General features: G+C 32.7%; 1 protein-coding gene across 1 annotated transcript; it reads left to right on the forward strand.

Annotated features, from left to right (window-relative positions):
* The first annotated feature begins 691 nt into the window (after nucleotides 1-691).
* LOC107845612 (pentatricopeptide repeat-containing protein At1g61870, mitochondrial) lies at nucleotides 692-2,219 on the forward strand. The gene has a single exon (XM_016690039.2). It carries the CDS (start codon nucleotides 817-819, stop codon nucleotides 2,014-2,016), a length of 1,200 nt encoding a protein of 399 aa, XP_016545525.1. The 5' UTR covers nucleotides 692-816; the 3' UTR covers nucleotides 2,017-2,219.
* The last annotated feature ends 19,985 nt before the right edge of the window (nucleotides 2,220-22,204 follow it).

The raw sequence follows: 22,204 nt of genomic DNA on the forward strand, positions 1-22,204 counted from the left end.
TAATTTTAATAACGATTAACATTTTTAATTCAATTTTTATATTATATTAAATTATATTTTTGTAACAATATATATTTTACTAAAATAATTAATAATATTCAAACAAATGATATTATTATTAAAAAAAATTAAGTATACATAGTAGCTTGCTGGCCGTGTATACTATTTATGTGTTGTATTTTTTTTTGGTTTGTTTATTTTTTCCTTTCAAGAAAACATATTTTTTATCTGAAAAAAAATTGATAAACCTATTTTTTATCTAAATATTTTTTTACCTTAAATATTTTTAATTCAAAATTTTAATTCCATCCCTGATAAGAAAGAGTATGAATTTAAATTAATAAGGTTTCAAAATAAACATCGAGCATTAAATAATTTAATTTTTTCTAAAAAAGTTTTAACACACAAATTTAATAGTCATTAATAAAAAATTATAGATATATTAAAATTGAATTAAAAATATATATATTAATTTTAATTATTTTAGAAATAAAAATTAATAATAATTAACGATAAATATTATTAACAGCTTTAAGGACATTTCAAATATTTTGAAAAAAAAAGGTGCTTAACAACGCTTGTTTACTAAATACATCAATAATTTTTTTTAATTTCAATACTTTTATCCAAACACATTACTGCTTATTTTTTAAATATATTCGGCAATTTCCAAAACACTCTAAAACAATTTTTTAGAAGCCACATTTTTTGGGCATATCCAAATGGCCCTAAATCTCCGTTTTCCAGTTCACTCATTTTCATCTTATAAACCCTTAAACCCCCACCCAAATTTCAAACCCTAACCCTAAATCATCAATGGCAGCACTTCGCACCAAGCTCCGATTCATCACCAGCACCCACCACCGCCGTTACTCCGGTGCGTCTATTCTTAAACCCGACTCCAAATCCCCACTCTCCGGCAAAGAAAAATCACGCGCCGCCCTCACACTCCTCAAATCGGAAACTAACCCACAACGTATCATCGACATTTGCCGTGCCGCTTCTTTAACCCCCGAATCCCATCTCGATCGCATAGCATATTCCAAAGCAATAACCAAATTAAAGGAACTCAATCACTTTTCGAGTATCCGTTCCTTTTTACATGAATCAACGACCCGACCCGATTTGAAATCAGAGCGGTTCGTTGCTCATTTCATTGTCCTGTACGGACAAGCTGGATTAGTTAATGAAGCAATAACCGCGTTCGAGGGAATGGAGGAGATGGGGATTAAGCGTACTGAGAAGACGCTGAATTCACTGCTTTTTGCTTGTGTTTTAGCTAAGGACTTTGATGAAATGAAGAGGGTTTTTGTTGATTTTCCGAAGAAGTACGGGTTTGTTCCGAATTTAGATACTTATAATGTGGTGATTAAAGGGTTTTGTGAGTCGGGTTCATCGAGTTCTGTTTATTCGATATTGGGCGAGATGGGGAGGAATAATGTGAAGCCGAATGCGGAGACGTTTGGGAATTGTATAACTGGGTTTTATAAGGAAGAGAAATATGAAGATGTTGGGAAAATGTTGGAAATGATGAAGGATTTTGATATGGTTCCGGGGATTAGTACTTATAATATAAGAATTAGGAGTTTGTGTAAGCTTAAGAAGTCTACGGAGGCAAAGGCGTTACTTGATGGGATTTTATCGAGAGGAATGAAGGCGAATCTTGTTACGTATGGTAATCTTATACTTGGTTTTTGTAGGGAAGGTAATCTGGAAGAGGCGAAGAGTATGTTTCAGAAGATGGTTAATAGTGGTTTGAAACCTGATGCGGAATGTTATTTTACGTTAGTGTATTATTTGTGTGAAGGTCGGGATTTTGAGGCTGCATTGAAGATTTATAAAAAATGTTTGGCTGATGGATGGGTTCCGAATTTCTCCACAATGAAGTCTCTTGTTGAGGGACTTGCTAGCATTTCAAAGGTTGATGATGCACGGGAAGTCATAGGTCAAGTGAAGGAGAAAATTTCAAGGAACGTTGAGAAGTGGGATGAGATTGAAGAGGCATTGCCGAAGTAGGGGCACAGTTTTTCGTTGCAGCGTGCCCGTGGTTTTAATAAAGTGAAAATTCAAAGTTCCTTGGAAACTTGCAATGTATCTCAGTGTTGTAGAAATTTTTGCGGAAACATTATGATTTTGCTTGTTCAAATGAATCATTCTCCTTTTGATATTGGGTTAAACTGATTTTGCAGAATTTTATGCGAAAGATTTCTTGTTTTACATTTCCACTCTTTTATCGTTTGCATGTACTTATTGATCTTATTGACCTACTCCGTTATGGAATTAGAGTTCTGAGTCCTTATTCGCATGTGCTTTGCTTCAGCCCAAGTAACATGTCATTTGGCTCGACTTTTTGGCGAACTGGCTGTTTTATCGCCCATCCAGTAGCATGTGATATTTACATTGACTATTGTTTTAGCATGTGTTTATAGGCAATGAATTGAATGACGGCTCTTATGCTATATCAGACTGTTTTACAGCTGAAGAAGTAGTTAACATTAGCAGATTCTTTGGGAATGTTATGTTCTAAATACGGAAATGCCCTTGACAACCAGTTGTATGTCTAAGCTTGATAACATGATCACCTGCATTTACATGGATCATTGGGGCCACCAAATGTTTTCAGAAATGGAAAATTTGATACTTACAGCAGGCTGTGATGCCTTTACCTTTTTCTATCTGCCTGAATGAGCACGATCAGAAAGCTGCTTTGAGGGCTACATCTTCTCTATTAAAGCAATTGTGCACGTTAACTACTTAATGCTGCATTACAAGGCGTTTTGTTGCAATTTTATGTGGTACATGTCTGTTTTTGTTTTTTTAAGTAATGCCTGCTGTGTATATTTCATAGAAGAACAAGAGTGTCTTTTATCCCACAACATTGACGATAGTACTCTCCTGGGGGTCAGTTCTGTTCTGGGTGAAGTGTGGTTCTGTTGTTCTTATAAATTGTTCAATGCTTGTAACCGTCTGCACTAGTATACATGATTGTGCCTTCTTATTGGTCCCTTCTATTCATGACTATGCTTTTTTCTTAGTGCCATTTGTATGATTAATGATATAGTGCCAAAGGCCTCGTTGATATTATTATATATCAAGATTGTGCATATAACGCACAACCGGAACTTTCGTTTGCCTCCGTTCATTGCTTGTGCTTTGGTTTCTGTTTTGATGCTACTGGATACTGATGGTACTCTGAAAAGGTTTACTTTTTCGTTCACCTTGGTCGTTGTTCTATTATGAAGCGATAAAGTTAATCTTAATTGAGGACTGGAGATATATAGCCAATGTAGAATCTGGCTGGTTTATATCAGCGATCCTGTTTTAAAAGGAAGCATCTGCATATGTCGAACAAAAGATTGGATAGATCTACTATTGTATATACCTCGGAAATGTGTAAGTTGTCCCAATATAGTGTAGCAATGTCTGTTTATATGCTGATACAAGCATGAGGAGTACCAAGAGCACAAGATGTTGTCCAAGGTTCAAGCTTCGGAATTGGCAAGCAATTGAAGTCTTTTTTTTGGAGTATTTTGAAGCCTTGTTCAAGGGAATAAAAGGAGGAGAACTTATACACATTGAAGACATTTTGCACTCCAAAATAACACTCAAGAGGCGCCCTAAGTTAGGGCTATTATGGTCCTTCAAGACTTTCTTTTTACACACCAAAGGAGCACCCTTCATTAAAGATATTTTAGTCTTTGTTTTGTAATAGTATAAATAGGCACCTTAGGTCTTATTTTTTGAAGTTTTTGAGATAATGAATTGAGTGACTTTTTAGATTGTAATCTTAGTGGTAGATTGTAATCTTCTCCTTCTCCTTAAGAGAGGAAGATCGAAACTTGGACCTTGAATACATTTGAAATTGATTTTTCACTTGTATTTGGGTTATTTGGCAAGAAATGTGTGCTTGAGGAAGTGTGAGTCCTTTGGGTCACCTAAGAGAATGTTTGATCTTATATTGATGATATGTGTTTGAAGGTTTTGATACACCTTCTAGTGCTATTCATCGGTGGAAATGAGGGTCTCTCTACTATCTTTACTTTATGCCTCTCTTCTTCATCTCTTTTCTTCTATGTGTGTTGTTTTTCCTTTTGTGTGTTTGCTGATTTTTAGCTTCTATTGTCAATTTCGTGTTTTTGATAGTATTTAGGCTATCATTTGGTATCAAAGCCTCGTTTAGGGTTGTTCCAACATCTCTAAATCTTGGTTTCAGTGTTCTTATTAAGAAAATCTCAATAAAAAAGAGTCAAAAATCCGAAAAATACAAAAAAAAAAGTGGTCTTGTGTGTTTGTTGTAGATCCGAAATTTCCAAGTTAGATCTACAAGCTTTTAGTGTGTTTTGAAAGTTTCTTGTGTTAGATTCTTGTTCTCTAGCATATAGGGAGTCTAGATCTAAGTTTTGAGCAAGATCCGGTTATGTTTGTGCATTCCACCATTGCTGAAAACATGTTTGAAGCTTTTTGTGGTGGGTTTCGTGTGGCTTGTTGTATTTGTGACGTTTTTGTGGCTGGTTTGTTGATATTTAAGCCTGTCTTAGCAAAAGGAACCTAGATCCAAAAGAAAAATTGAATTTATGGTTCATTTGCCTTGTGGTCAAACTTTGGTCAACTCTTGAATATTCATGTTGTTCTTCTTCATCTTCATAGATTGTTGAAGAAGAATATTCAAGGAGGTTGTTTGATCCAAAAGAGGGAAGAAAGAGAGTGAAAAAGTTGTTAGCCCAAAAGCATATTCAAAGAATATTTCATTCTTCCAAAAGAAGGAAGGGACAAGGGACAAGGGACAACAAAGTACGAGATCAATTCTTTTCCATTTCAATTAAAGGCTTGAAAGAGCTCTAAATTACATCCTTACACCCTCAAAATCGAAATCCTTCTTCTCTTTAAGTGTTGTTTGGCCGAGACAAGAATTTGGGAATTGAAAATTTTGAAAGTCACGTTTAACCACAAGCTGCCACATCATCACTTTGGTGACCAACCGAATTGAGTTCAAATTTAGATTTCCTAGTTTCTAATTGTTGTTTCTAGTTTCAATTTTGTTGGTTCTATCCTTAATTAGTAAGCTAGTAAGTACCTACTAGTTTGGTAATTAGATTAGAGTCTGTTCGTTTCGTGTCTTCGATTTTTGCGTGCTTTTCTCGTTTTCAAATTCGTAGTAGTTTGTTGGTTCAAGTCTGTACATCATTTTTATTTGAGTCATTTCAAACAAAGATCGATTCCAGACCAAAGCTTCTCAACACTCAAGTAACTTGCCAGTATTGCCAATTATTCAACACTTGTGAAGCCAAGTGTGAGGTGAGGTTGAATGAGAGTGAAGTCAGGCCTTTGAACTAACTTGTTTGCTCATTTTGTAGGTTATTCTGCCTGTTGTTTTTTGCTTCTTATTAGGTTAGGTACTTTGACCATGGAATCTGAGGGTTCTTCATCCCAACCTTTGGGAAATGATGCTATTGGAGCCTTGATGGTTCGGCTTGAGGCCTTGGCCTGAAAAAATGGATGATAATCATGATGATGCTATAAAAGGTGATATGGATTCATGGAGGAGTGAAATGACATCCTTGACGGGTGGTGTGATTAGAATGAAAGCGAGGGTTGATAGATTATATCCACCAAAGCCTCCACAAAATTCAAACCACCAAGTCCCAAATCCACTTTAGTAAGGACACCACACTTCACAAAATCCCATGCCACAAATCCAAATACATCACCAATGTAATCCAATGCCTCCTCTCTAAGATCCACTAAACCGAAATTACCCCATACAACTAAGAGAAGAGATGGTGATAGAATCTGAGGGTAATGAGGTCGGTTTTCAAGATGGAGAGAATCTTGATGTTGAGGTACAAGAAAAATGTGAAGAAAAGAAGGAAAGGGAAAGCAAAACCACGGGTAGTGAAGTAGAAAAGGAAAAGAAATGCTTGATTGTGGATCTTGTCCATAAAGAATCCTTAGTTCTCACTAACCCAAATACTAGCATTTTGCCTAGTATTTTCTCTTCTCATGTGCAGGTTCAAGACCCTAAAAGTCCTGAGGAGAAACCCAAGAAAGTTCCCTTCAAGCCTTTGGCCGAAAGTCCAATTTTGGGATAGGTGATGAAGAAGTGAGTCCAAAGGAAAACCTTGACATATTCCCTTGTAATGTGGAGCATGAAGGCTGTCATGCTGCAAAACCAAGTGAAGAGCACACTTCCCATGAACTACAAGGTAACGAAGCTATCTTCTACACCCCTAGAAACTTAAATTTTTATGATGGGGCTAGTAGTGGCCAAAGTGGTGTAGTTTCGGATTTTTTTAGTGAAGAAGTGTATGAATCTTTCTTTTGTGATACTCTTGGTGTTGTTAGGTTTCATAAGGACCAAACTCTTGTTGTGAGTACGCAAGCACTAGTTGATCCTTTAGATGACAAAATCAATTCTTTTCGTAAGAATGATTTGTGTCCATCTAGTGCTAGCACTTATAACTTGAATAAGGTTCCATTACCAAGTGACAAGAGTATTTACACACTAGTTGACCCTTGTGAAAGCCAAGGTGAGTCTACGTTGGTATGTGAGTTACCAATAACTAGTGAGGGTATGCAAAATGATCAATTGGGTGGAGTTGCCCTTGATTTACTAGAATGTTTAAGAGGCCCAAATTGTGATTGTACTTGTGCAAATGGTTTTGATTGTGATATCTTTGCTACCCATTATGGTTTGAATATGTGTGTGGGAAACTCTCTTGAAAGAGAAGGTGGTTTCATGATTGAGGACTCGAAGGCAAATGTGTCATTGCCTCTTTTGGGTATTGCTTATACATGTGCATCCTTGTTTGACACACTTGTGCTTAAGTTACTTGAATCTCAACTTGTAGATGCCAACTTGAATGTTTCATTTGAAAGGAAGGAGCCGTATGAGTTTAAATGACTTGATTCCAACCTTATGTGCTAAACTTATTGAATCAATTGGCATTCTTATAGATGATAGCACCTTGGATGATGCCTTCCTATACTACCTCTTTGCTTATGATGATATATACAAGTCTTGGATTTGTTTTATGTAGGGGTAGGACATTTGTTTTTTGGTTCACTTGGAGTTACAATGCTATATGGCTTTTGTGGTCCTTTTTAGTTGCCTTACCTTTTGATGCTTGCCTTAGCCGTGTCCTTTGTGATGTTTGTGGTAGGTGTTTCATGATCATAACGAAATATAGTTAGTTGTATTTCAAATGTGTACCTCCTTAGAGTGTTTCTTTGAACTTGTGTGTTGAAAACCATGACATTAACCTCGTTCATAGTGACCTTATGTATGACATAGTTGTGTGTAATGTCTTGGATGATTTTGAGTTGGATTCCTTAGTAAAAGGGATGATTAGTCTCGGCTTATGCCCTTGGTTACTTCGACCCTTTGATCTCGGTGCATTCTTGAAGTATGGGAGGGATAGCCTCAGATTATGTTGATCCTATTCACTTTCTTTGTGCTATTTATGCTAAGTCTTTCATGTCACAAACAAAAGACCCATGGATGTATGTCAAGTGTGAGCAACCTTGGCTTATCTATATAACTTATGGTACTAATGCTAACCCTCATCCCTTGAGGATTGTGTGATTGTTTTTCCTCTCTTTGGTTTTGCAAGATTTGAATTTGAGAACAAATTCCTTTCAAGATAGAGAGGATGATACAAGCATGAGGAGTACCAAGAGCATAAGATGTTGTCCAATGTTCAAGCTCCGGAATTGGCAAGCAATTGAAGTCTTTTTTTGGAGTATTTTGAAGCCTTGTTCAAGAGAATAAAAGGAGGAGAACTTATACACTTAATAGGCCCCTCAAGTAAAGGGCATTGAAGACATTTTGCACTCCAAAATAACACTCAAGAGGCGCCCTAAGTTAGGGCTATTATGGTCCTCTAAGACTTTCTTTTTACACTCTAAAAGAGCATCCTTCATTAAGGGTATTTTAGTCTTTGTTTTGTAATAATATAAATAGGCACCTTAGCTCTTATTTTCCGAAGTTTTTGAGATAATGAATTGAGTGACTTTTTAGATTGTAATCTTAGTGGTAGATTGTAGTCTTCTCTTTCTCCTTAAGAGAGGAAAACCGAAACTTGGACCTTGAATACATTTAGAATTGGTTTTTCACTTGTATTGGGTTATTTGGCAAGAAAGGTGTGCTTGGGGAAGTGTGAGTCATTTGGATCACCTAAGAGAGTGATTTGATCTTACATTGGTGATGTGTGTTTGAAGGTTTTTATACACCTTCTAGTGCTATTTATTGGTGGAAGTGAGGGTCTCTCTACTATCTTTACTTTGTGCATCTCTTCTTCATCTCTTTTCTTCTATGTGTGTTGTTTTTCCTTTTGTGTGTTTGCTGATTTTAGCTTCTAATATCAATTTTGTATTTTTGATAGTATTTAGGCTATCATATGCTTACCTTGGATCACATTTTCATGATTTTTTAATATTTCTCTTTATTAAGGTGGCTTGCTTTGTTCTTTTGTCATGATAACGAACGGAAACGAAAAATAAATTACGATACGAAATCAAAAATAAAAGGATAGATGAATAACAAGTAAACAGATAGACACAATGGATGAATGAATAGCAAATTAAAGGTATATTAAACCTCTAACCCTCTATTCAATGTCAAGCAAAGCACCAATCTCCTACGTAGACCTCAAGGGCATTGGATTCCCAAGCAACCCACGTTTTAAAATGAAGTTTCAACACAAGTGATTCTACGCTTACCTCACACTCTCACAAGAGTATACATTCATAATTCTTCAAAAACTACCTACCAAATGAAAGATAAGTCATATTTATAGTCTAGGCTAAATTATTACATTTTATGGGCCCAAAAGTGATTCATTTGGAAAAAGAAAAAATTACATAAACTAGCAATCCTAAAACATTAATTACAATTAATAGCAATAGTTTCTCCAAATTACAACTTATAAAAAAAGTAGCAATATTTTGCCTTTTTTAGGAAAAAACACGTGACTTTAATCCCTAATTTTATCCTACCCTTTTTTTACGCTACTTTACCAATTTCAGTTTTCTTTTCAAATATCGCTTTTTTCTCCATCTATTAAGGTAAATTGATTTTACAGATGTTATATTTTTCATATATCTCTTTTATGTAATTTATTGTCGCCATTTTTTTTCATCTTCTTTTTCGTATTGTTTTCTTCTTCTGATGATGATGATGATGATGATTTTATTGCTTAATAGGAGATGTGCCACCATTATCATAGCAGTAACTCTCTTCATCATCTTCCTTTGCTATGTTCTCATGTTCATTTAATTTTTTGACTTATTCAGATTGATAAGGTGAAAGTTCTATGTTAGGATTCTCTATTTGATTAGAAAATTTGATTATTTTAGGGTGCATACAATAATCTTTTTCGCTATCAGAAAGTTCTATACTTGCTTCAAGTTCATTTTTGACTAACGATTCTTCAAGCAACATTGACAACTCCTCAAATTTCTTTAATGATGTAGTTTCTCTACTTTGAAGCTCCTCATTTTCGCAAATAATATTCTGGGCCTCTTTTTATTTGGCCATTAAACGTTCCTGCAATCTCGCGCTCTCTTTCTTTGCTTCACCAAGGACCTCTTTTAGATAAGTCACCTCAGATTCAAATTTTTTGAGGGAATTCTTCAAATAGGCTTCTTCATCTTTTTTGGCAGAAGCTCGTTCCTCAATTGTCGAAATCACGAAATGAAAAATATTGAGAAAATCTTCATCACCAAAATTCACAAAAATTCACAAATTAGTGAAAAAGAGGAAGTCGGATGAAAAAGGAGAATCTAGTAAAATTGCAAGTCTTGTTTTATCTGATTATGAATTTGAAGAAGAGAAAGTGTAAGATTTTATAGTTTCTGGACAATATCCGAATATATGTATTTTATATATACAATTTATAAGGTGTGTATTTATTTTGAGTTTTGTTAAGATATAAAATTGTAGTTGTTAATTTGATGATATGTATATGTTATTTTTAAGATATGTATTTTATATTTAGATTTGTTACTGATAACATTTGTATTTGTTATGTATAAGATATTTAAGATATGTATTTTGTATTTAAGATTTGTGTAAGATATTTGTGTTTGTTACTGATAAGGTTTGTATTTGATGTTCAGTTGTATTCTTTTTTTAGTAACTTATATTTGGACTATTCATGTATTCTTTCTTGTTATGTATATACATATGTTATATTCATGTATATATGTGGTAATATAACTTGAAAATGTATTTTGTAAATATGTATGTTGATTTTGATCCAAATCTTCTTCGTACGAGATATGCTTTAATTTTGTAACATTATGGAGATAACAGAAAATAAGAGAAGACACAAAGTGATGATGAAGCACTAATAAGGCCTCCTAGAAAAATTGGGATAACAGAAAACGCTGAAGTTCATAAAATTTGATATGTGTTTTTAATTTGTTGTATTTGACAACAGTTAACTTTAGGTGGACAAAAATGTAGTTGAATATTTCTTAAATTTCATATGTTACTTTAATGTTGAAAGTTAATGATATGTTAATGTTTATTTTTCTTTTATATTTAGATTATTGATGTTCAATATTATAAAATAGAATAATTTTTGTGGTTATATTATGAATATGTTAGCAATATGTCGTTATGAATATGTATTTTTCAGTTTTACATATGTATTTATTAGTAATGCATATGTATTTTTCAGTTATGCTTATAGATCTATGAATAATACATATATATTTGTCCTGTTTTGCAAATGTATTTATTAGTAATTTATATGTATATCCCAATTATGCTTATAGATTTATCAATAATACACATGTATTTTATCAGATTTAAAAAGTAATTCTGAATAATGAATATGTCTTTTTTCAGATACGAAAAGCTGATGTGAATATGTATTTATGAACAATACATTTGTCCTTTACAGTTTATATATATATTTATGATCAATGCATATTTATTTTTCAGATATGCATATGGTTCAATGTAACAAAAATACATGTGTAATTTTTTTGTTATTCCTATGTAGATACGAATAATGCATTTGTATGTATCTTTAGTGCATATTTTTTTTATTAATACATATGTATTTTCAGTTCTGATTAATATGTCGTTATATGTTTTTTTCAATTTCATATATTTTTATGATGCATATGTATTTATCAATAACGCAAATGTACCCTTTCAGTCTGTATATGTAGTTTATGGGCATAGTTATTTATTAGATTCTTATACGTATTTTTCAGATTTTAACTATTTGTATGTGTAGTTTTCATTATCCTTAGGTTTAAATATGTATTTTGCAGAATATTAGTTGTACTAATTGATTACATATATAATGATGTTATATTAATAATGTATATATTGACAACTTCAGTAAAATAATTGCAACAAATTAACTATAACAAATTCAAGAACATCAAATATTTGTCTTATAATGTAGAATCACATAATTGTCAATGAAAAAATTCAACACTTGTTTTTTGACTGAATACATCAACAAACTTATCCTTTATTATATTTCCTATATGAATGCCTATTGTGACCTTTAAACCCACATAAATTACAATAATTTTTGTTCTTCTTTTCGATTATATCTCTTCCTGATTTTTCACGATCCTTCTTTGGGGGACTTTCAGGTGGCTGCTTGTATTTCGGGGGTAGAACAACCTCCTCCAATATCTCCGATGAAATTACCCAGTCATTTTTATGCAGTAGAGGATAAACTGAAAGATCATACATTCTCAAGACTGTTTTTGGCTTGTATAGATATGAGCAATATGGTTCCTTCTTATAGTTTTTTTTATCAAGTACTGCACAAACATGCACACACGGTATCTCGTTCAATTGAAATGCATGGCAAGATTTTTTTTTTCTTAAGGCAAATAATAAAATATTGCTCCTTGTCGTGGATTATATAGACATACTCTAAGGCTGATATAACCTGAAATTATTATAAAAAAAATTTACACAAATAAAAATAATTTTGACATTTGCAATTTCTAATTAGCAAATGTATTTTACCAATGCAGCATATGTATATTACAAGTCTGCATAAGTATTTTTCAGCTATTCATATGTGTATTCAATTTGAATGCATTTGCAATTCAGATCTACATCAATATAAGAAGCCAGTAGTGTGTAGAGTTGATTATACAAAGTATTTATGTTCATCAATATAGCATCACTAATGTAATCTTCATATTGTTATTCATATGTCCATCTACTGAAGTATTTAACGAGAGCAAGTATGCTTTCCATTGTCAATGTCCAGAACACTACAAAACAGTAAATATAAATTCAATTATCAAATACGTACTAAATACAATGAATCATCTGTATATACACAACTGAAAAATAAATTTCAACGTAACAAATCCTTTAGTCTAATAATATGTATCATCGACTAAAATTCAAAATTAACTTATAAGAATTGTTATTTAGTTTTATAAATACATAATGACAAGGACAACTTTGAATTTGAAAAAAAAAATCGTTAAGAAAATTTTTCAAATTACGATTTCAAAATTTGAACTTCATGACTGTTATGCAAATTTTTATTAATTTTCCAAAAATTTTTGCAATTATATTTTATGAAATTCACAAACAGAACTAAGTTTGTTTATCAATACCTGTAATTGTAGTGTTGTATTTTTAATTTTTCTTCACAAATTTCAGACATTGATCAATAATATTGGAAGCACTCTGTTTTTTTTTTTTTAATTTTCTTTGAGTTGCTATTTATGAAAAACGATTTTTGAATTTGAATGTGTTGATGTAAATTAATGGTTGAGGTAAAAATAAAAGAGTCATATAAGGTAAAGGAATCTATTTAATTAAATGTGGCATAAATTAAGGAACAGTTTCATCCCTAATTTAACTCTAACTGATTATAGTTAAATAAGGAATGGATACCTATTTGTATATGTATTTATATAGAAACCTTTTACTAAAATATAGAATACATATTGTTATTTTTCATAATTTTGAAGCTGTTGCTATACAAGTTATAATTAAGGCTCTACAGTTACTATTTCTAAAAGTTTCCCTTGGAAAAACAAAGCATAGTAGTCCATTAATCATCCGCTTGAGCATTCATAGAGCATATGGGGCGCATTCCTAGGACATAATGGGTTGGGGCACCTCCAAAGCATGTGGGGCGTATGTCATCTTACGGGGGCTTTCTAGCCCTGTTTTGTCTTCCCTTGACTTCTTTAATTTTCCTTGACCATCCTTGATCATCTTAGCCATCCATTTCGCACCCTTTAATAGCACCACAAAGTCATCAAGCAATTCTTGAACCAAAAGCATCCTCTCCCAAGATCCGGAGACAAATTGGATTGTATCATTCTCTCCTTCTTGAAAAAGATTCTCCCTCAAATCTACAACTTTAAAACACAAGAGAAGAATACACAACTAAGACATCCTCAAAGCATGAGGGTTAACACAAGGGATAAAATTAAAATATCCATGCCAAGGAGATACCCATTTTACATATAACCAAACATCCTTTAAGTCAATGAAAGAGAATTCATCATTTAAGGTGAAAAAGAGTTGGCTATAAGAAGCATTATGAAACAAAAAAACTACCAAGGTCGTATAACACACGTGCTTCTTTGATTCCCCACAAGACCATACCCAAAAACTCTCACCTCTGTCTAAAATAATCCAACATCAACATGGACATCATAAATACACATCAAGGTGTGTCCATACTTGAGAGTAGCAAGGTACTCAAGAAAGCTGGTAATCAGATCACTAGAGGTTGGAACAACCAGGGATGGAGTCAGGTCATTAGGATCCACATCACCCTTTCTTTCAAGACAACTCATGTTCACACAAAAAGTATTTTCAACATAAACAAGATCATCATCATAAGCAAAAAGATAGGAAAAAAAGAGTTAAGGATACTATTCTCACCTAAATTACCCTCAAACATGAGTAAACAATAAGATGAGATAAGACAATTAAAGCATGTTATATCTTTTCTCTTCGAGCAACTTCCTACAAGAAGTGAATTTCAATAATGGAATCATTCTATTAGAGGAATTAGGGAATCCATGAGAAACTAATTCACTCCAAATCAAAGGATATACCCAAGAAGTTGGGTGACTTTTTTTCATGGCATGTAGCATGTTCCTAAAAGTCTTTACTATTACTTTAACTTGTCTAATCACACAAGTGTGACAAGGATTAGAAAATCAGATTTGTACATCAAGTACACACCTAGGACTCTTTTATAAGTAACAAATAGATTGGACATTGCGAATGTAAGGCCCATAAAATGCAAGCACCAAAGGCAAACACCATAAAGAAATTGCGGAGACCCTAATACTCTCATGGTGTGACATGATATCAATCAGTTTCAAGGTTTTATTTAATATGAGGAAAATATCATCATGTCTCTAAGGATCACTAGGAATAGTAGGGGGTAGGTACATACCTTGGAATCAATGCCTTGAAGTTGTTCTCTTGTCCTCCATAGGTGTTTTACAAGGATATTTCCTTCCATGCATCAACTTAGACCAATATACTTGATCTTTTTGCCTCTTTGAAGGAATTTCCTTAGGAGGTAACTCCTTTATTTAGTCCATGGGGTTAGATGTTTCACTTCTTGTAATAATGTATCATCGACCCATAGGAGTTTGATTAGGTTCTTCCTTTGAGTCAAGTCTTAATTAACCTTGGAGCCCTTGAATAAGAACTCATCTAAGCCTTCAAACTTATGCTCATGAGAGGTCTTCTTTGAATGCTCCTTCAAAAGCATTGGCTCATGGACCTCATTTAATTTAATCCTTAGCTCAACATTCTTACGCGACTCTCCTTCTTGAGCCAAGTTCTTATCCCCATTCTTAGTTTCCTCTTCCCTTTCATCCTCAATTTGATTGGGTTGGCTTTGGAATAGTGGAATTTGGGGTAGTTTCAAGAAGATATTTTGAGCATGGCCACTCAAGGAAGCTTGAAAGTTTGGTGGATTAGAAAGGGTGGAGTTAGGAAAGTTTAGATGATCTATCATGTTATCCATTCTTCCACACATGTTATCTATCTTTGCTTTAAAGGAGTCAAATTTACGGTTGAGAGCTTCAAGAGCCGCTAAGATAGCATTTGAGGTATTTTTATCCATGGTTTGTGATGTTTTGCCATCCGTAGACATTGTACCTATGAAGAAACATACTCACAAAGACAACAAACACATTAGCATTAGATAAATTAACCTCACAAGCTCTCGAAGATCTCACCTTTGTTTCACCTCTCAATTGGCGTCGTAAGCGTGGATAGATCGTTTATAATCCAATGAGATTGCTTGGTACTAATTATGGATTGTGATTGGAATGGATTATTCATTGAAATTTCAAATAAAACTCAAAAGTAAACTATCGTACTTGAATTAAGAAAGTTCAATGAAAACAAAAGAGAAAAGCACACAAAAATGGACAAGAAAGAAATCGAATTCAAGAATTAATTAATCAACTAATTGATCAATTATTAGTGATAATTTGTGTTTAAGAATCAGAAGATGAAGTTAAGAATCAAAAAATGAAGTTGGATTGATGGAACCTTACAAAAAGTGAGTTTGGAGGCTTCATATGCACTTGAAACAAGTTGTAGCGGATTAGGAGCTGATCCAGTGCACTTCTAGAGCAGGTGAGGCGTAAGAGCTACTGTTTTGGGCTGCCTTGGACCTGCTTTAGTAGGTCAGGTGCAACTCCAAGTCACCTCAGGTGCAGGTCAACCAAACCAACCGCTTTAATGGGAGAAAATGCCCTTTTATGGTCCTTCTTTTGTTCTCTTCTCTTGGAATATTCCATGTTACTTTGGATAGAATTTGTACCAACATGTTTGTACACCTTTTCCTTCTCTTTATTGGATTAAGTAACAAATTTTTTACAAAGATTAAACATGAAGATATGAATCTTCTCAAGAACACCAAGAATAATTTGAAAATTCAAAATACTGAACTTCTTCGTTTTGACTTGGATTCCACAAAATTTTAACCGTAGGCTTCCGTCAACATAAAGAACATATTGAAAAAACCTTTAACCCTCAAAACATCAAAAAAAAAATTCCTATTTTCAAACCTACTTATATTTTCTTCAACCTTCAAAACCGTAAAAATGGTGAATTTTTCAAACCTCTCTAAATGACATCATGTTTTAACCCTAAGCTTCTCTCAACATTGGGAACACTTTATCAACTTCTTTAACCTCAAGTTTCAAGACAACAAGGGTGAGAAATTCTCAAATGCATACAATCAAGCCATAAATCTCAAGGTTCTGACCCTAATAACAATAGAGAAAATAAATCTAGTGTAGAAACAACAAAAAGGACTCAAAAGCACAAAAAGTTTTAGGATTTTTTCTTAAAAATATTTTTTTTGCAATTTTTTTTTATTTTAGAGATAACAAATCCAAGATTGACTTTTTGGGAACAAAATCAAGCTCATCTATGATACTAAATGATCAAAAATAAAGTACAAAATTAAAAAATAAACTCTGATATGAAATCAAAGATAAAAGAATAGACGAAAAGCAAGTAAATAAATAGACACAATAAAGATGAATGAATAGAAAAATAAAGGTATATTAAACCTCTATCCCTCTATTCAATGTGAAACAAAGCACCAATCTCCTATGTAGACCTCAAGGGAATTGGATTCCCAAGCAACCCACGTTTCAAAATGAAGTTTCAACACAAGTGATTCCATGCTTGCCTTATACTCTCACAATATTATACATTCATAATTCTTTAAAAACTATCTAGTAAATGAAAGATAAGTCCTATTTATAGTCTAGCTAAGTTATTACATCTTACGGGCCCAAAAGTGACCCATTTGGAAAGACAAAGCATAGTAGCTAATTAATCATCCGCTTGAGCATTCATAGAGCATATGGGGCGTATCCCAAGGGTATAATGGATTGTTTTGATCCGCTCTAGCAGATCTAGAGTGGGTTGGCACACCTCCAAAGCATGTGGGGCGCATGTCATCTTCTGGGGCTTTCTAGCCCTATTTTGTCTTCTCTTGACTTCTTTAACGTCCCTTGACCCTCCTTTATCATCTTAGCCCTCCATTTGTTACCCTTTGATAGCACCATAGAGTCATCAAGTGCCTCTTGAACCAAAATCATCCTCTCCCAAGATTCGAATGCAATTTGAATTGTATCATGTGTGAACCTAAAAAGCAAAAAATAGATTCTAAAACTGCCGATTACATGATTATGAAATATATTAAGCATATTGTTGCACATTGATTGTAATACTATAATTGAGATAAAAAATATTAAATTCTTTGAACATATTTTTTCAATGTGCGGTAAAATTTCTCATACACCATTAAAAGAAAGAGTCTACATCTAATACTGAGGAACTGGGGAGTAAAAGACCTAAAAATAAATATTTTTCTTATGAAAATAATTTTTACACTTTTCTTGTCGATAATGAATCTTCAAATTATTTTGAAGTTATATCTTTTCTGATTCTAAATTTTGAAAAGAGACAATAAAAATTGAAATTATCCTATCATGAAAAATACTACATCGATTTTAACAGATTAATCTCCTGGTGCAAAATCTATTGGTTGTAAATAATTTTTTTAAAAAAAAAAACTTAATCGTGATAGATTTTTATGAAAATATTATATTTCACCAATAATTCTATAAGTTAAATTTTATCTAAGTCTGCTTAATAGTTCAAGAGATACAAAATCTATTGAATTTTGTTCATCATAATCCAACAAATTAAAACTATTTCTTTTAAAAAATTCTTTTGAAATTTGTGAGGTTTGTTGGAAAGATATGTTTATTTCAAAAAAAAAATTTATTGATGTGTTTGAGAAGCCAATCATGAAATGTATTTAAAAAGTCAAAAAATATTTTTTAGAGAAAATAAGAAGAAAGATCATGTGTCTTGTGATGGCTTCTTGCATGAAGTGAAATGAACAAGTGGCAATGCTAGGTGAAAATGACTAATGAAGAGCAAGTGAAATAAAGAAGATTAGCCAAGTATTTCAACACTTACTAAAATTAGTTACATTTGTCAAGCTTCAAGAGTTCAATTAAGCCTATAAATAGAAGCTCTTATTTGCTTGAAAAATCCATCAGCAAACAACAACCCGATATTCTCTTTTTGCTCACATGTTTTCCTCACGTTTTTCCTCTTCCCCTTTCACCTTCTTTTTATATTAATTGTTTTGGTTTCGATTTCTTTTATCAATCCCCTAGTTTAATTAACTTGTTGATGTTGATTGTTGTATCCTCTATTTAATTAGAAAAGACTAATTTAATTCCGAGAATATTTCTACAGAAATAGTTTTTTCCTTTTTGTTTTGGTAATATAGATATATTATATATAATAGTTAAAGAAGTTATTGTTGGGGCGGTAGATATACCGCTAACATCATCCAGAACTATATTAGGAAGATTGCATATTGCTTTTGAAAATAGGCTAACTTATTATATGTAGATCAAGATACTAATTTAATAGACAATACTCCATCTTGATCATGCTTCAACTGAGATTTCACATCTTCAATTAGAAATCAAAAACATGAATTTAATTGATCTATGTTAGCTTGAAACTTAATCTGGACAAAATATCTACTATCATGTTTGCTTTGGAAAAGTTATGACGCATCACCGGATTTTCCAATTTGTAAAAGTTAACCTGCAAGACGAAACATAATAGAAATCTGGATGTTAGAGGTATCGTAACACCTCAATCATTTCCGTTTTAATTTCAATAGATAATGAGATTAAAGTAGATAGTGACTGTAAGCCATTAAATAAAAATTTCATTTCAACCATGGTATAGCAGTGACCTAAACTTTTATTATAATAGACAATTTCTAGTGACCACATATATGGATAAAATCTATGTGGTTAAAATCCAAAAAGTTATCTATTATAATAAAAATTTAGGTTACTATAGTTGAAATGGAATCTTTGTTTAATGACTTATAAATCGTTATCAACTATAGCCCCATTCTCTATTGAAATTAAAAAAAAAAAAAGAATCAATTGAGGTGTTGCAATCTCTCTAACATCCATATTCTCCTTATGGTTCCTGTTGCAGGTTAACTTTTAAGAAATTGGAAAGTTCAGTGGTGCGCCATAGCTTCCTCCAAGAAAATATGGTAGTAGATATTTTTGTCCACATTAAGTTTCGAGCTAATATATACCAATCATATTCATTTTTTTTTTCATTTGAAGATGTGAAAGCTTAGCTGAAGCATGATCAAGATAGATTGTTATCTAATAAATTAGCGTCTTGATCATCCGTAATAAGTTAGCTTATGTTGAACCTCAATCTATAACTCAAGTACTAGTTGTAACAATGTAGATTTGGATAATGTTAGCGGTATATCTATCGTGGATACTGTAATCTTTACTGTTATATATAATATATCTCTCTTAACCAAAAAAAAGAGTATAATTCAAAATTCATTTGAGAAATTATACTAAGTTTGTTATTTTTTAATTAAGTGTATAACGAGTAGCCTTCATGGCCACTGGAGGGATAAAACTTTTAGACTGCTTTTGGTTTCTGTTAGTAATGTTGTTGTGACTGTTTGATAGAACAACAGTTTGCTTTTATTTTTTGTTTGTTCATTCCATTATAATTTTATGTCTAACAAAAGATTTGGATTATTGTGTTGTTACATTCTATATTACTCAAACTTTTCAAAAATATCAATGAATGTCTATTAAATTGTTCAAAAGTAGTGTATTTTGGAGAATTCGACATAGGTGCGGCAACAAAAATGAAGATTCCTCACAACTTAGGTTATATTTACCTAAAAGCTTATTAAGTTTTTCTGCTAGATTTGTTCTGATATCCCCTAGCTAGAAATGACAAATGAGCAATTTGTTATAACTTCGTGGGCCCAAGTGTATAAATATCTGATTTTGTAACACAAGCTTTTGCATTGGGTTACCCTATATTTCAGGGCCTTTTAAAGTTTCGTCCTAAAGTATGAAGGTCTTTAATTTTGTTTGTATTGTTGTTGAATGAGAACTTGTGGCCCAAAGTACTGCCTCGCTCAACACAAATTTTGTGAAAATTAAGCTATATAATATAAGTTGTATAGTATTTCTGAATTACTACTCTCAAAGATACTTTTTTTAAAAAACATTTTAACAAAAATACTTCACAAATAGATTGCTTTTTTTTAACTTGGCCAAACAAGCATCCATTAAAGAAACATGAACATTCTTTTAGTGTGAAAATGTCATACATACATATAAGTAATCGATAACTTTTAGAGCTAAGATTAACATGGTAAGGTATGTTGTCCCAGAAATTAAAGTGGAAAAATATATTGCATTTGTCATATATTGCCCACATTTTGTGCATGATCTTTCGTAGAGTTTCCTAACCAATGAAGAAACAAATAAGATTTTTTGAAAAAAAAAAACTTGTAATATCTTGGATCTTTATGCCAATAACATTTGATTTACAATGTGCAAATAGATTAAATAATTGAAATACCTTTCTAACATGGAGAACTTCTTCAAATCTAGGGTTATTTGCTAATGGTTGATGATCTTGTGTATGACAACCTACAATTTAGAAAGAATGTATACATTAACCTTAATAAATTAGTTTTATCGTGCGTCCCGATGATATAAGGTTCAAAAATGAATCATTCCAAATGAGTGTGATTTAGACAATTTTTCCTAATGTAACCATATAGCGATAATTTTATCATTACTTCAAAATTTTTAGTCTTCAAGACAAGTTAATAAATGCTTTGGAATATTTAAACTATATATTCATAATCTAAGTAATAGTTGAGGCACTTACACAACTTTCTTGACAATGAAGTTATCGTGACCTTGTTTGAGAAAGACTAAATCCTCTTCAAGAGATCTTCGTTTGCTAGAAAATTTTCTGAGTTTGGTGATTGAGTGTCTGACCATAAAGAGTGTAATGACTCTCGTACTGGTTTTTAGAATTTTTTTTTTTTAATTATTTTTCCCTTCTCTATAATTGTTTCATTTTTTTTATGAGTAGTGGGGATAGTTGACACGATTTTAAATACGTCTGGGAGAGTTTTAGATGAATTTGTGATTTTGAACACCCTTAAAAGGGTTAGTCTGACTTCGCACAATATTTTGTGATCCGAGCTTCAGATGATGATTTTGATAGTTCTATTAGCTCCAAAATATCAATTTTGATTAGAAACATAATTAGTTCAAATTTCGAGCCCTTATTTTATATTTCGACCCTCTATTTGAAAACTACTTAAATTTGGCCTTAAAGGAATCCCGAGGGTTAATTGTGAAAAATAATTCTCTTTCAAAAATTTCAGATTGCAATAAGTCGTAAACATTGAAATTAGCCTAGTAGCATTATTATTTTATTTTTGTGAATCCCGAAAATCTCAAAGGTTACTTCGAAGAGTTTTGACTTATGCCTTTGCTGGTTTCTAGTTGTCATCTGGTGAAAGCTCCCTTCGTATTTGCGTTTGCGGCCCTAGGCTCATGTTCACGATCGTGAATCAATAAAATAGTAAATACAAGAACATAAGAACAACCAAATATGATAATCAATTTAAACTAACTTAAATATACGCTAAGCAATCATGTTCATAGCCTCAACCTTAGAAAGAGGGTGTTTAGCCACTTATGGTCATACAAATATAACCATTAAAGAGTTTATAAGTAACATTACAAGAAACTAAAAGTTCAAAGAAAAAACACCTTAGAGTAGAGACTTTGATGCATTCTCCTCTCTCCAATTTTGTGTTGTTCCAAAAAGTATCCAATAAATGTGTCTAAGCACTCCTTATATAGTGCTTTAGTTCCTCCATAGGCTTCCCCGTATGAAACATATGCATTTACAACTATGCTCCGAACTTAAATGAGTGAAAACCCAACTTTTACGATGCTCGAAGAGGGGGGTGGGGGGGTTGCACCACATGACCAATCGAATAGCCAAGGGATGTTGGTACAGGCCCATATCATGACCAAGGCAATGCGCCCTAGCCCTAGGGGTTGTGGCACAAGGTCCCCTCATTAGGGTGAAGTTTCATCCAATTTTGTTCCATTCTTCTTATCCGCTTGTTACTTGTTTTTTCACATCTTGTGTCTTGTTTTGTAGGATTTATTTAGCTTCTATAGCTCCTCCAATGGTCTCCTACATTATCTCACAACAAATATTAGTACATACAACACAATAGAACTCATCAAAGTACACTATAACAAGCATATAGGCTAGCTTAACGAG

This window comes from Capsicum annuum, chromosome 10 (genome assembly GCF_002878395.1).
Source record: "Capsicum annuum cultivar UCD-10X-F1 chromosome 10, UCD10Xv1.1, whole genome shotgun sequence".
NCBI classification, from domain to species: domain Eukaryota; kingdom Viridiplantae; phylum Streptophyta; class Magnoliopsida; order Solanales; family Solanaceae; genus Capsicum; species Capsicum annuum.